The sequence below is a fragment of the Ammospiza caudacuta genome, chromosome 28 (genome assembly GCF_027887145.1).
Source record: "Ammospiza caudacuta isolate bAmmCau1 chromosome 28, bAmmCau1.pri, whole genome shotgun sequence".
NCBI classification, from domain to species: Eukaryota; Metazoa; Chordata; class Aves; order Passeriformes; family Passerellidae; genus Ammospiza; species Ammospiza caudacuta.
In genome coordinates, this window is record NC_080620.1 from 3,516,743 (window position 1) to 3,532,291 (window position 15,549).

The 15,549-nt window shown below is 49.5% G+C and overlaps 1 protein-coding gene across 4 annotated transcripts in view; it reads right to left on the reverse strand.

Annotated features, from left to right (window-relative positions):
- The window catches only part of CELF5 (CUGBP Elav-like family member 5), a 41,670-nt gene extending 31,863 nt beyond the window's left edge, over positions 1-9,807 (reverse strand). For all 4 annotated transcript variants that reach the window (XR_009275749.1, XM_058820948.1, XM_058820946.1 and 1 more), the window contains exons 1-2: positions 9,519-9,807; positions 2,992-3,074 (exon numbers count right to left, since the gene is read on the reverse strand). Coding sequence is in view for 3 of the 4 variants with exons in the window: in XM_058820948.1 (XP_058676931.1) it covers positions 2,992-3,074; positions 9,519-9,807 (372 nt within the window). In the remaining variant the exon portion in view is untranslated. The remainder of the gene's footprint in view (positions 1-2,991; positions 3,075-9,518) is intronic.
- Positions 9,808-15,549: the final 5,742 nt, after the last annotated feature.

Sequence of the window (15,549 nt, forward strand, 5' to 3'; positions counted from 1 at the left end):
TCAAATGTGGCACTTAAGGACATGGTTCAGTGCACTTGGCAGGGCTGGGTTAATGTTGGATTCAATAATCTCAGAGGCCTTCCCAACATGATGATTCTATCAGAGTCCTGCTCCTTTACACCCTGAGCACATTGGTCCATATAAAAGAATGTAAAAGCCAAAGTTCTGTCTACCTCAGAAAAAGATGCTGAGCCTTACTGTTAAAAAATGAGCTTTTTAGAGTTTAAATTCCATTCAGTTACCATACATCCAACTGCACTCAATACAGAAACAAAATAGAATTTTGACCTCATACAAAGAGAACTTGCTAAGTTGCTCCAAATGCCACAAGAATAAATACAGACAACAGTGATTCCTACAGACTTATGTGGAAAACCTAAAATATAAATATAACTATAGATAAAAGCCTAGGTAAGCTACACTGCACTCATGGCCCTGCAGGTGGGCTGACATTGCTGGCACCAGACCTGGAAGATCCCAACAACACCTCTGTGAGCCCAGACCTACCCAGTGACAGCCTGGAACAGAACCCAGAAATGCTGCTCCAGATGCCTGATCACAGCCTGAGTATCTCAGAAACCACATCAGAGCATTTCCATACTGTCCTTACCAAATCCTCAGTCTGGACCAAAAATCTCATTTGTCTCTATTCAGGCTCATGAAGTGTTGAGTTCAAGCACAGCTCTCTGCATTGAGGCAAACAAAGGAAGGTGTTTTGGTTCTTGTGGCATCTGCAGCTGCTTGGTGGTACAACAGCAAGTGTAGGATCAGCACAAGATCTTTCCTCTGCCAGTTGGATCCCTTGATGTCTCTAAACCTCCTGTCACACACTCAGGTGACAGTTTGTGTCACCCTACACTTCAGAACACTTCAGCTTTCTTTCTTTTCCTGCTATGTGCAATGCAGAGAAAGGATATGGGTAAAATGCACAAGAAATCAGAGTGTGGCCCATTGACTGAAATCTCAGTGGTGTGGTCAGAACTTTCTGTGCCCTGCCCTGTGCTGGGGCCTGGCTGAACCCCTGGGGATGGATGGGCTTTGCCCCAGAGATCACCAGAAGATGATCCAGATGTGAATAAGCAGAGATGAAATTTTACATCCTTGTTCCTACAAGAGGGAAGAACTGCCTGGCTCTGCTGTCTGTGATTCATTTCCAAAGTGCTGCCCACAAGAACAGGTGATGCTACACAAACACCACCAAACTATGGCTGAAAGTCACCTCAGCTCACCCAGCCCATGGCCATGCCAAGCAACCATCTCCACATGCCCAAAAAGAGAGACAGAATTGTGCCTTCTTGGTCACTGAGGAACTGAACAAAAGAGAAACTAAATGTGATGAAGTGGCAGCCTGAAAATAGCTCCAAATGCAGCACAGCTCATCTTCATCCTAATCCTGAAACATAATTACACCACACTGCTCATTAACTGTCTCCAGACAAGGATGTTCAAAAGTACTCACCTACCACAGATTTCTTACTGTTCCCAGGCAGTGTCTTACACCTCCCTTAACATAAAAAGCCTTTAGATCACCACATCATAGATAAATTGCTGCTTTAAACACTGCTCCACACAGCTTTTACAACCCCTGAGAGCACAGACAGCAGAGAACACAGTGAAACAAGCAACAAATCCCCCATGTAGAACTGTAGCAAACCTGAGATTGCCTTGAATCCACCAAAACTCCCATGAATAATTTTTCAGAGACACATCTGACTTCCCCACTGTATTAACAGCACTGTACCATGACTCCTCTCAACTGCTCCTCCATCCTTTGACTTGTTCTTATAGAACTGTCAGCTCTGCCCTGGACCAACACATGAGGTTTAGTTTAAAAATCCAACACACTGCTTTAGTTTAAAAATCCAACCATTTCCCATCACACAAAAATATCTCAGGCAGATTTGTGCTGGTTATTTGTACTCTTCCCCCTGGCTGGCCTGAGATAAGGACCTTGTTAAGTGATAATTAAGTCACATGCATTTTCCAGCCCATGCCAAAAAAGCAGAGGTAAACAAATACAGAAAATTATGTGTGTATGTGTGGAGGTCTTGAGGGCAGCTGGGAGAGGTGAGAGAAGCTCTTTGGACCTGTATGGGTTAAAGAAAAAATGTTATGGTTAAGAATTCCTAACCACCCTCCAGAGACCCCTGGTTTACATTAATTATTCTGTTGCCTTGAGCACTCAGGGCCTCCTGTGAGCTTCTATCTATAAGTACCCAACTCCTCCTCCTACTCACCTCCAAATGAATCCTTTCAATGTGCTTGATCAACCCCCTCAGTACAGCAAGGGAACTGCCCAGTCAAAGCTCTTAAATCACACCAAAATGGGAAGGGCAACAATCCAGAACTCCTTCCAGCTCCCCAGCGGGTCCCAGGGAGGCAGAGGAGGAACCTGTTCCACAGTGCCCAGCCTCCCTCAAATCCCACTGAACTCTGCTCCCAAACCAGCAAGACCCAGGAACAGACCAGCAGTCCTTGTCTCACCTACAAATATCTCATTTCTCTTCCAAACAATGGCTTGTGGCAAGTGTGTATTTCATTTTTGAGAGGCTGATCCAATTCAGCCACTGCATCAGAGCCCCATCCAGGCACCCTGCAGGGCAATGGCAGAGTGGAATTGGATGCACCAGGAGGTTCTGCACACCTGCAAAAAGGCTCTGCTGTCTTATCTCCTGTGAGTTTTTCAGCAGTGCCCACTGTGCACCCACACACTTCACCCCAAAGCCCACAGGGATAGAAAGCTGAAGGAGTCCTGACACACCCCAGAGAGCAAAGAGCAGCACAGAAACAGGAAAAAAGCAGAAAAGCAGCAGCTCTGAGGAGCAGTGCTGTGCTTCCACTCCCTTATCCCTGAAACAAACACCCTTCTCTTCCACAAGCAGGAAAACTGATCTAAGCCACTTCTCACCCTCATTCCCTCCCCTGAAAATTCCCCATTATCCTGCCCACAGCATCAACTGCAGACAATTCACACAATTCACTGGGACTTACCCCTGGCAAAGTCTTCTGCTCATGCAGGGCTGTCTGGGCTTTGATGGCAGAGTCTCTGGCACAGTATGTGAGGAATGCACAACCTGCAGCAGATACACACAGTGTCAACTTAGGCACTTGCAGAGGAACATCAACACAAATGTTACATAATTTGGATGTGTCTAAAGCTCCGGGGCGAAAAAAAGGACAAAGAAACAACGTGAAAGGATTTGCAGGCCACATCTGAAGTCTGTTAAGAGCTGGAAAAGGGTCCCAGTGAATAAAGGGGCTTGACACAGGTGTTGAACAAGGGGGAGCAAAAGGAAAGCTAATCCTGTCTGAGGCACAAACAGCCCCAAACACAAGGATCAGGACAGAAGAAAGCACCAGCATGAAGAAGAAAAGCAGCAAGGAAAGAAGAGAAATATGTGGGATTTTAGGCTTACACAAAAGCTCCATGATCCAGATTGATGACAAATCAGGGAGCTGTGGCAGGAGAAGCCTGGCCCTGTGTGATGCACACAAACACCCACCAAAGTACACAAGGACAATACAGAGCCCAGCAGAGCATCCTGCATTCTGCAAGGGCCAGCCTAAGAAGCCAGATAAAAAGCACAGAGAAAAGGCCAGATCCTGACATTCTTAGTCAAGATATGACTCAACATCTCAGAGGAAAGCTGGAGCCAAGGGAGGAGGGGGAGGAGTTGTAGCCCCTCCAGGAAGAAGAGGGATCATCTTTGGGTGCTCTGATGCTAAGAATAAGCAAAGGAAAAAAATCTGGCTGGTTATCAAGAAACATTTCCTAGCAGAAAGAGATTTAGACTGTGGAATGATCTCCCCAGGGAAGTGCCTGGAGCTCTGTCACTTGAGTTGTTTCAGATGAGGGTAGGCAAAGCACTGGAGAATAGACTCAGAATGCATCTGACCCCCTCACTTGTGCCCCTCCTATCCACAGTGGCATTTCACAACCCAGGCAAAGGGAGGATGAGTCCCTCTGGCTGGCAGATGAACATCCCTGTCCTCACTGCTGTGCTGGGGCTGCAGATGCACTGTTATGGTCAGAAAAGCTCATTTTCCTGCCTCTACATTCTTGTGCCTGGTTTGGGGTACCCCAAAGCTTCAGCTCTCCATGAGCTGCACCCAAAGGTGGGTGCAGGGACTGTCTGGACCTCTCCCCTCCACCCCAGTGGGACTCCAGGAACACAAACTTTGAGGCCAGCTCCTCAGGACAATCCCAACCACAGCAACACCATTATCCTGTTCTTCCATCCCAGCTCCAAGAAACTGCTGCAGGTAAGCACATCACATCTGTCCTCCCACTCACATCTGTCCTCACACCTCTTGCTAGGGGAAAAAACCTTCCAGAAACAGCACACAAGCACTAAGTATCTCTGAGAGCTCATTAAAGCTCCTTATTGCACAGATTTTGAATGCTGCACCAAAGTCAAACATGGGACCTACAGGTTTGGTTTGTTAAAATTAAAATTATAACAACCTCATTATAAATTATAAATTGTTATAATTTAACAAATGTAGTGAGTTCAGGAAGAATGCAGGTGATTCACTGCTCCTGGCAAAGGCAGCTGGCTCTGAAAGCTCCCTTCAGCTTTCACTCTCACCATAAACTGCCCTGACATCAAACCCCAAAAGCAGCTCTATAACCAGAGAGACCAAACTCTATAATCTATTTCTGACAGATTTGAAGGCCTGGTCACCAAAGCCTCAAACACAGATACCCAATTCCACCTGCTGCTGCAGGCTGCTACTTTGCAAGTCATACAAGACTCAGAATTCTAAGATAATTTGGGCCAGGTTTAGCTCACAAAACTCCCAAGTCAGCACTTGGGAATAAGCAATTTATTCCACTAAAAGCTTCAATGCATTGGTACTATGCCCACGTGCAGTGAAGGCACTATTCTTGCCTCAGGAGCACCAGCCATCAACCTCAGAAAACTCAGGACAGAAGCACAGTTATGTCCACATGAAGCATGCAAACCCCATCCTTGATTCCCATATTCCTGTGCTCAGGAATGGCAAAACTGAGGGAAAGCACCCCCAAAAACCCCAGTCCTTGGGAGGACAAGCTGAAAATGAGAATTGGACAAAGGCACATCATTTAGTGGGATAAAGGAGAGACACTCCTCACACAGGGAACTGTTATATGCCAGATCAGGGGTTTGGAAAGGCCAGCAACACCTAGGTCCACCAGCAGCAATGAAAAAATGCCCTGAATCCCCTCCCTAGAGCCTCTGGTCCTTCCCTACATCAAAGGCAGAAACATTGCTCACCTTTTAGCAGCTCAGGTACCAAGAGGCAGCAGCTTCCAGAGAAACGCCCTGTAACTGTGGGGCCTGAAGATGCCTCATTCCAACTCCAACCCAAATGCAATCCCCAGTGCTGCTCTGCTTTCCAAGGGTGTGGGGATTTGCTCAGCAGAAGCCATTTGTGCTCCTTCTCCTCACCCAAGCATGGAGCAGCACTCAGGCAGCCTCTGAAGTCCTGTCTGGACTAGGGCTGCAGGTACAGGACAGCCTGGTCCACTGCTCTCCATGTCTCTAAGCCTTGAGGACATTCCTCTCATTCCTGCTTCCCCAACTGCAGGAACCTGGGAAGCTGTACTGGCTCTGGAAAGTAGGGAGATAAAGATGTTGGAAAATATGATTACTGCCTTCCACAACCAGGTGTTTTGGAGATTATCAATTCCATTCTCTTTGCAAAGCCCTGGTCAGAAATAGAGGAAAAGGTGTGGCAGAAACACTGTGCTCTAATTGTGTAAAAAAATATTTGAGGAAAATAAACTTCCTTCCTGAAGAGCCATTATCTCTTGTGCAGCTACTCCTGGGATGCTGGGACAGGATTCTGCTCACCCTGTCCTTCATGGGTTCTTTGGGCTCCTAAAACTTCAAGTTGGACAGAGCCACCCAAGGATCTGAAGAGAGTTGCACAGGGCCTGTCAACTCTCACTGGCCTTTTTCACTTCCACATTCCCTGCTTTATTTAACAGCCAGCTCAGACAGGCTCAGGCCCCTTTGGGCACTTCTCACACCAAGTCAGCTGTGCCTGCTGAGACAGAGGATGTGGTGTTAGAAAGTGCTCAGGGTGTTCAGAAGTGTCAGACTGGAAAGTTCCAGGCAGTGCCAATGACCCATTCCCAGCACAGGGATGCAGGACAGCACCCAGAGCACTGCCTGCAAAGCCAGGTCTGTCTGCAAAGCCACATCACCATCATTCTGCCAAAAATCCCTCTATGTCCCACCAGCGTTGTCCCACCAGAGAGACCAGACTCTATAACCTCTATAATCTGTTTCTAACAGATTTGAAGGCCTGGTCACCAAAGCCTCAAACACAGATACCCAATTCCACCTGCTGTTTCAGGCTTTGGTGACCTGGCCTTCAAATCTTTTAGGAAACCAGTGTTGGTGGTACCACCCTCTCTTCCATGGGCTCCAAGAGGGTTTCCAGCTCCCTGAAGGCAGAACCCAGCCTAGTTTCACTTGAAAGAGACTGCATAAAAAATAATATATATATTCAGTGCCTGATCCTCCCTACAAATTACACATTGACTCTGGAATTTACAGTCCCTTCAGATCCTAAATATTACTCCACACATCAGCAGTCTAAAGCCTTGAGCAAGAAAAGGCTGCTGGTGTGCAGGAGGGAGGGATCTCGAGATTCTGCTTAGCATCAGAAATCACATTAAACACTTCAGCAGGGGAAGTGAGGAGTCAGTGGGGAGCTAATCTACAAGGCTGCAGAAGCTGAGTCAAAACTGGGCTGCCAGGGAGGCAACTTGGGCTGAGGGTGGTGTTGTATCATTCTGTATCCCTCTGGAAAAGGCACCTATCTGTCCACACACTGGGAGAGGGCTGCTCCTGCTGAATATTCCCCTGCAATTCATTCTGGCACCTCACACTCCTTAATGGCTCCACTTTCCCCACCATGAGCACTCCTAGGAAACCCATCCAGTTGACACTTGTGAAGGAAGTGCCTTCTGCCTAATCCTGGAACACAAAGCCAAAAAATTTCCACTTGATTCTGCCCACTCAGCCTCCCCTGACCCATTCCAAAAGCCTGTTCAAACACCTCCCCTCCCTTCCCATGAAAATATTAGCTTTGAGACAAACACTGCCATTAACATGCAAATGGATCTGTGATTAACATAAATAGAAAAACTGCCTCATGAATAATATTAGGCTGGAACAGTATCAGCTACCAGTAGCCAGGTTGCTGAGACATGACTAGCCAGGTACTGACAAAACCATTTCATAGCAGGGCTCATATTTTTAAACCTCTAAGATTCTCCTCTGTCTCCACCAAATTCATCCATTCTCAGCACCCATAGAGGAGCTGCAGCCCAAGTCACATCCTCCAGCCCCTGGCAGGCCTTTCCCACCCTTTCTTCCTCCCTGGAGGCAGAGGTGGCTGCTCAGCTCCATATTCCTGCAAGGGAATACAAGAGGACATGCTGGGCTTCACCAGCAGTGCTGGCTTCTCACACAACTGCTTCCTCCCCTTTGGGGAGAAAAAGGGAAAAAAAGCAGATGGAAGCTGCATGTGAGCTGTCAATTGGATCTCACTGCAGATCAGGAAGGTGGGGAGAGAAAACTGAGTCTGCTGTTAGAACTGCCCCAGAAAGGTGGCTTGTGTTCAGTGCAGCCAAAGTGTCCCCAGTTTGGGGGCTGTGACAGTGCTGTGACACTGCAGCTCCTGGGTCAGGCCTGGCACCTTGCAGGCCTGCAGATGCCAGCAGCAGCTCCTCACCAGGATGAGCATGGAGCACAGGCACTGCAGCCAGAGCTGGGAAATGAGAGTGAGCAGGCACCAGGGTGGGCTGGATTGTGGATCCGTTCCCTGGCTGCACGATAAACCCCCACACACTTCCTTGTCAAGGGATGACTTCTCTGGAGAGGCTGTTCCAAAACAGGCTGAGGATCTGCATGCAAACTCATGGCACCAGGAAAGGAATCCCAGCCTCTCACTTGGTACAAAACAGGACAGGGAGGGGCACAGGGAGCTGGAGAAATGTGGAAATAACCCCACAAGAACCACCAGAGAACCTCACACCTCAACAGCCTCTTCTGGACAGAACCCCTGACCAACAACACCCACATTCACTCAAATAAAATGTTAGAACCAAAAGGATGTATTTATTTTGCTGCAGAAATCCTGCTTTTAACAGCAAGTTAATATCACACACATCTGGCTAATACCACTGCTGCCCCCTCTAATTTCCATACCTAAGCAGATCCCTAGAATTTGTCTCCTGCTTGGAAGCTGACCTCAGACCACACAGTCTATATTTAAGATGTCAACTGGAATGAAATGTGCAATTGTCTCTTGCCTTGGGCCCATTCTTTTCCTTGCTGGGTTTGAAACCTTGCAACTCACCATCCCCTGGCAGCAGGTTTGGATGCAGTTCCTTGCACACAAGCACATGGCATCCTTGTTTTTCACTCACAACCAGACACACTTCTTCAGCTAAATTCATGCCAGCCCAGCCCCCACGGGCTTCAATGAGAAAGTGCTTTCCTTTTGTGCTGGAGAGTTAGATTTGGCCTTTTGTTTGAAAATACACTTGTTTTTTTCTTGTCCTCTTCCCTTTCTGTTCAGTCTAGAATGGTTCATGTTGCCAAGGCACTGGATTTTTCCTACCCTTCCTCCTAAATCTGAAGCATCACGACTGAGCGTTGCACACTCCCTCCAGCATGCACCAACACATGGCCCCACCACAGATCATTTTAGGGCACAGCAGCCCATGCTGAGCACCGACAGCTCTCAGGGCACTCACTGTCGGCTCCCTGCAGGTTGTTCTACCTGCGCCAGGGAGCGATGCTGCCATCACCCCCGGCATCCTCCAGCAAACAACTCCGTGAGTTCCTTTCCTGGCTGGAGCCGCGCTGGTCACAAGATCCCAAACACCTGCTGGGGTGGGGTAGAGCCGCTCCACTGAAGGGAGCCGCCACGCCGAACGCGGCACCTCTTCAGCATAAAAACACAACAATAAGCGAGGCTAAAGGAGCCTCCTCAAACTTTTCAGCACCCATTAAAGATCCCCCTTCAGCGAAGGGAGACCCCTCATCTCCCCGTGTGCCATCACCAAGGCCCCTCACCTACCCCACACGCCACTGACAGCAGCACGTTCGCGGCCAATATTCTTTGTTGCACGGATTTTAGAACCGCAGCGCCGAAGCCGTGCCCGGGCTCGGTGTGAGCCCCCTCGGGGGTGGCCCAGCGAGGGTCGGTCCCGCTGCGGCCCCCGCGCTCCGCGGCAGCCTCGGCCCGGCCCGCGCTGCCCATCGCCGCCTTTGTCACCGCACCCCACGCGGGGCCACAGGCCGGGGCTGCCGGAGGGGCCGAGGGGCTCCGCCGCGGGGATGGAGACCCCGCCCGTGGGCGCTGGGGATGCGGACGCGTTCCCGGGTAGCGGATCGGGGCTGCCAGCCCCCGCTGAGGGACGCGGGGCTGTGGGAGAGCAGCACACCGCGGTGGGTCACGCGTGGAGCGACCCGGGGCCCGCCGCCCCTTTGTGCGCGCCGCGCCGCGCTCACCCTTGTGCATGCCGGTGTAGCGGTCCTTGAGCACGGTGAGCTCGTAGATCTTGCCGAACTGCTCGAAGAGCGGCTTGAGGTCCTTCTCCTCCAGGTTGCGCGGGATCTGCCCCACGAAGAGCTTGATGGCATCCAGGTCCTTCATGCTGTCGGGCTGCGCCGGGGGCTCCGCGCCGCCGCTGCTGCTCATGGGGGAGGCTCGGCGCGGCGGCGGCGGCGGGGGCGGCTGCGGCGCTGGCGGGAGCGGCGGCGGCTGCCTCCTCGCCTCGCCCTCGGTGAGTCTGGCCATGCCCCGCGCCCGGCGCGGCTGCGGGCGGGCGGGCGGGCGGGCGGGCGGGGGAGGCAGCGCGGCGGGAACGGCCCCGCCGCCAGCGCCGCCGCCGCGGCGCCACAAAGAGCCGCGCCACAGCGCCCCCTGCCGGGCCCCGCGCCGCCGCGGCCCCTCACGAACGGGGGGCAGCGGGGACGGCACCGGAGACCCCCGGGAGCGACCCGGGAGGGTCACTCAAGACCGGCTGGGACAAGAGGGTGGTGAAGGCAACAAGGCGGCAGTGATCGCTGCGATGCCCGTCCCCGTTGTGTTTTTAGGGCCCAGGAGCGCTGAGGGCCCTGGGAGCAAGGGAGAGCTCAGAGCACCCAGGAAGGCAGAGCCGCTCCACATCCGTGTCAGAAATTAGCATTCGGCCCATTTTCTTGGTGCCTCAGCACAAGGGTCTGGAGGCGAAGAGATTATTTAAAGCTGAAAATTTTGTAACGGAGCCGTGACCCAGCAGCGAGCACGGGGGCTGGAGGGGGTAAGCTGGAAGGGGAAGCCACACACGGCCCCAGCTCTACAACCCCAGTCAGGCTTCTCTGTCTGTCTGTCTGTCCCCGCCTTTCTAGGGAAAGTCCCTTCTTCCGAGCGGCTCAGCTCCCTCCTTACTGGGGTGGAGGATCCCCAGCCCGGTTCTGTGTCAGACCGTGCCAGATGGTCAGGTTGTGTATCCATGTTGGAGCAGCCATTATTGCTGAGGGGACCGGCTCTCCCTCATGGTGTGAGGGAGGTTTTGCATCGCTCTCCCACCGCTTTCCGCCAGCTCTGCCAGATGCTGTGAGGCACTGAGGGGATGTCAGTGCTCAGGTGGCCTCGGGGCTGTGTCACCTCTGTGCCCCACCTCTGTCACGCCAGGCTGACGCTGAGGCACAGCCGAGGCTCCATCGGGAGCTGCAGGGACGCAGCCCAGCCCCGCTCCGCCGCCCACAGGCACACGCTGCCTGCATCTCCTACAGAGCATTCCCTCCGCAGCAGCGTGCACGGCTTTTGTCGTCACAGCACACATTTCAGCCTGTCATGCTGCCCCAGTGTCCCTGAGGATGAACGCTGGGAGGAGGGAGGGGGTTTGGCTGGGTTGTTTGCGGAGAGAGCTGTGGCAGAGTCAGGTGCTCGGCTCCTCTGAGCAATGCCAGGCTGTGCCTGTGAAAGGACCTGGTGCGGGCACAGCCTGGCCTTGCTTCCCCTTGTGTAGTCTCTGCTGAGAGCTTTCTGCCTTTCCCTTTTCTCCTGCCCTGGATCCTGCTCAGGGAGGGCAGCAGAGAGTGGAGAGGTGACCCTGCTACACAGCACAACATAACCAGGGCAGCCACAGCTCTGTGCTCCTCTGCAGCCCAATTCAGCATTCTCCAGCCTGGTTCCCAAATCCCATCCTTCATCCTATCCTCTCCCCATATGCCAGAACCTCAAACCCTACCCAGATCTCTCAGGTGTGATTGTACCAAGGCCCCTTCACCAGGAGATACTTACAGCAGGAAAAGGCAGGTTAGGAAAAAGAGGGATCCCAACCCTACAGAGCAGAGGGAAGAATGGATATTCTATCTATCTATCTATCTATCTATCTATCTATCTATCTATCTATCTATCTATCTATCTATCTATCTATCTATCTATCTATCTATCTATCATGGATATACTGGTTGTGTATGAGCACCCACCTGGCTCCCAGGCTGAAGTCATGGCAAGAATGAGAGAGACAGATCCAGAGGGATTGGGGATTCCTCTTCACTCCCTGCACCCTGCTCTCTGCAGCACTGCCTGTCGTGCCCAGCTGTGTGTGGAGCTGCCAGAACACTCACTGAAGGCCAGCAAGAGCCTTCAGATTTGCATCCAGGCTTTTCATGGAAAGGGACTCACAAAGGCCTGCAGATTTCTGCAGCTTGCTCTGAACCCAGGGATGCTGCAAGGTTAGAGGGCTGTCTTGTGTTTGACGGTGTTATCACCCCTAAAATTCACCCTAAACCCCCCCACACTGGTCAAATTTTCTGTTGACATATCCTGCAGAGGCTGCCAGGGTTCTGCCATCTCTTTGGAAGGCACAGATGCATCAGCTGGGAAGCCTATGGCAAGTCAAGCTGTTCTCATTTTTAACAGCTGCAGGCAGAGAAGGCAATGTTTAAAACAAGAAAGCTTTATGGCAACAGCAGCAATCCTCACCTTGGATGAATCACACCTAAGCAAGTCAAGTTTTCAGGCACCTTTGCATGCCTAGCTTGCTTTTTCTCATCAGCTGCTGCAGCACAAGCTGCTCTAGGCTTTTGTTACAGCTCAAGGGACCCAGTGCCTCGGGTAGAAAATGTCTGTTTAGAAGGAAAGATAAATCCAGTCTCTTTGGAGTCCATGAATGGACATACTAAAACCACCCTGACTGCAGTCAAGAACAACAGACACGAAAATGCTGCTGGTAAATGAAAAACAGAACAGCTGTCAATCAGCACCTGGGGTTTGCAGAGCCAGACAGTGAATTATATACCAGAGTAACAGGATTAAGGGGAAGAGAAAAGGAATCTTAGCACCAAAACAGAGAAAAAGGGAAATGAGAGGTCACCTGTGCAGAGGGAGAAGAAACATGTTGCATCTGTCATGGAGTCTACACAAGAATGCTTGGAAGAACACAACAGAGTTCAGATGCACAATTCCCAGGGGGTGAGGGAACAGATTCTGCCCAAACCTGAGATGCTCCTTCAAAAAAAGAACCGTTAGAAGAAAACCACGTTGTGTACCCAACAAATTTCTCTTTTGCAGAGATGTGTGCTAGTGAAAAACACCCAAAATATTTTCCTTACACACATCTAGACTTGCCTGGAATATGAATTTGGATTCAATTTCTTATGGAATATGAATATTTGTATTTAGATGGGGCAGCTTAAGAAGAAAGGTGAAGAGGTCCAGTCTCAAGGGCTCAAACAAAGGGTGCAGGAGCAGCCAGGTACATTTTGCCTTAGGAGTGCCTGCTTAGTCCTTCCAGCTCCTAAATGCAGTGAGGGATGGAGAAAATAGAAAATACAAGCTGGAGCTCTGAATTTCCACATCACCTAGGAGACACCATTTAAGGCAGAAAATCCTCACCACAGCCCAGGAAAAAAAAAAAAAAAAAAAAAAAAAAAGAAAAAAAAAAAGAGGGAGGGGAAATAAAAAAGGTCCTTTAAAACAATCTGTCTTTCCTTACCTATTTGTTCCCCAGGCAGAAAAGCCAAAGGAGTAGGTAAGACAGTCCTGGCAGGAAATATCCAAGCAATAAGACAGTATCTCAGGGAGATAAAAGTTATTCCTCTAATGTGATTGCTTCTTGTCTAGTGTAAAAGATTCTGCAGCCAGACTGCCAGCCTAAGAGAAAAATATCCTGTGTAAAAGGATTTAACTTGCCATCAGCTTTTATCCTCTCTTGTCCACCAAGACCTTGCTGTTTAGCTTTCACTGAATATCTGTATTACCAACCAGACAGGGAGTTTTAACATTTTAACTTTGCAAGAACCCAAAAATTAACTCAGTTTTGAGGTTTGAGGATTTTTTTGACCTGAGTTGTCACAGTGGGTGAACTGAAAGTGACCATCACAGATTCCAGATATCTTTGTGCAGATATTAAAAGCAGCTGTTCTGTGAGGATTGATTTCAAAAACAAAACAAAACCCAAATAAACAAATAAAAACACACCACCTTGTGGAAGAAGTTTGGGTTGTGTGCAGTTTATTCCAATGCTTGAAAGGAAGTTGGTCAGGAAAGAATGGCACAGGGCTGTCCTTTCCCAAATAATGAGAGGCAACTCCTCAGCTCTACAATCCTGCAACACTCAATTAAGCTGATTGAGTTCAGTTTGGACCTGGTTTTAATCAGCAAAGATATTGAGCTCTGCTGATTTAATCTGGCTTCTCCCCCTGCTCCCCAAACACTCCTGGAGCACAGAGATGGTAATTTCTGTCACATGCTGTCATTTGGGTATTCCTTAAAAATAAAAGGAGTGAGCATTCCTAGAATCTTGGGGTCATCCCTACATCCTCTGCTTCTCACTCATCTCTTTCTTTTTGGTAAATTCTCTTTCTTCCCATTACTCCCCATTACACTGTATTAAGATATTTATATTATATTATATTATATTATATTATATTATATTATATTATATTATATTATATTATATTATATTATATTATATTTTAAATATATTAAAATATATTATTATATATTCTATTAAAAATATTCCACAGGAATAAGCTCACAACATTAACAACCTGGCTTCAGGACACAACCTTGTTGCCCTTATGTTCTCATAACCTGAGAGAAATAAATGTGGCACCTGAATAAAGCAGAGAGGATTAGAGGAGAATGTGGCAATCACCACATCATCTCCACCCCTGCTCCCAGCACTACACCACTGAGCCCTTCACATATTTTTTTCAGAAGTTTTATGAGGATTTCTTTTCTCCTGCTATGACAAACCCAGCCTCTAGAAAAGCACATTTTCCACTCAGGACTCCACCCCACATCTTCCACACATCCCCAGGCTATTCCAGCTCCAGCAGCTCCAAAGAGCAAAGCCCTTTGTACCTCCTACTTCAGCAAGGTGCTGGAAGTGTCAGATATATTTAAGAGCATGAAGCATTCAGATACTATGGAAACCAGGGCAAGAGAAAAACCAAAAATAGATGGAAGACGCAAGCTGTTGTAAGGTCTGGAAAAGCCTTGCTGAGGGAGGCTGTGCTTGCTGCAGCTGATTGCAGAGTGGGATCCATTTAGAGCTTGAGCATAAAATATCCTCTCTCCACTCTTTCTGTAGTTTGTCATTTTTCTCTGCCACAGGGAAAGGGATATTCTTTAACTTCCCCTCTATTTAACAGGCCTCCTAATTAGCAGCTCCTTTGAATGATTCATATTCTAGTGTGCCCTTGCCATGACCTGGAGTAGACTGCTGCCTGAGTGCTGCTGTAGAGCAGGAGTGTTTGGGAACACACCATGAGGAAAAACCACCACAGAGCACTCTCCTAAAAGGGAAATCCAACAGCAACCTGCAGAGAAGGGTGTCTTGTTAATTAGCCAATCCCAGAATCACTGGGTTGGAAGAGACCTCCAAGATCAAATCCAACCCAGCCCCAACCTCTCAGCTGAACCCTGGCACCCAGTGCCACATCCAGGCTTTGTTAAACACACCCAGGGATGGGGACTGCACCACCTCCCCGGGCAGCCATTGCAGAACTTTATCACCTTTCTGTAAAAAAACCTTTTCCTAATATCCAACCTGTATTTATTTCCCAATATCCAACCTGTATTTCCCTTGGCACAGCTTGAGGCTGTGTGCTCTGGTTCTGTCAGTTCCTGCAGACAGAGCCCAGCCCCAGCTGAGCACAGGCACCTTTCAGGAGCTGCAGAGAGCGATGGGGGCACCCCTGAGTCTCCTTTTCTCCAGGCTGAGCACCCCCAGCTCCCTCAGCCATTCCTCAAATGTATTTTGAGGATTTCTGATTTGCAATCAGGTGAAATGTATGGATTAAATGACCAATCAGATCCAGCTGTATTGATCAGTGTATAAAAGAAGTGGTTCCAAGTAAAGACAACACATTTTAGGCCACTCAGCTTTCTGATGATTGTGTCATTTCTTATTAAACAGTGACCAAAGGCTGCCTGTGTCACTGTGGGGACACCACACAGCCCCACATGCTGCTGGTTCTGGGTTTCCCAAGGAGAATCCCTCAGGGTTCTGATGCTGAACTCAGCACCAGCGTGAGTGCA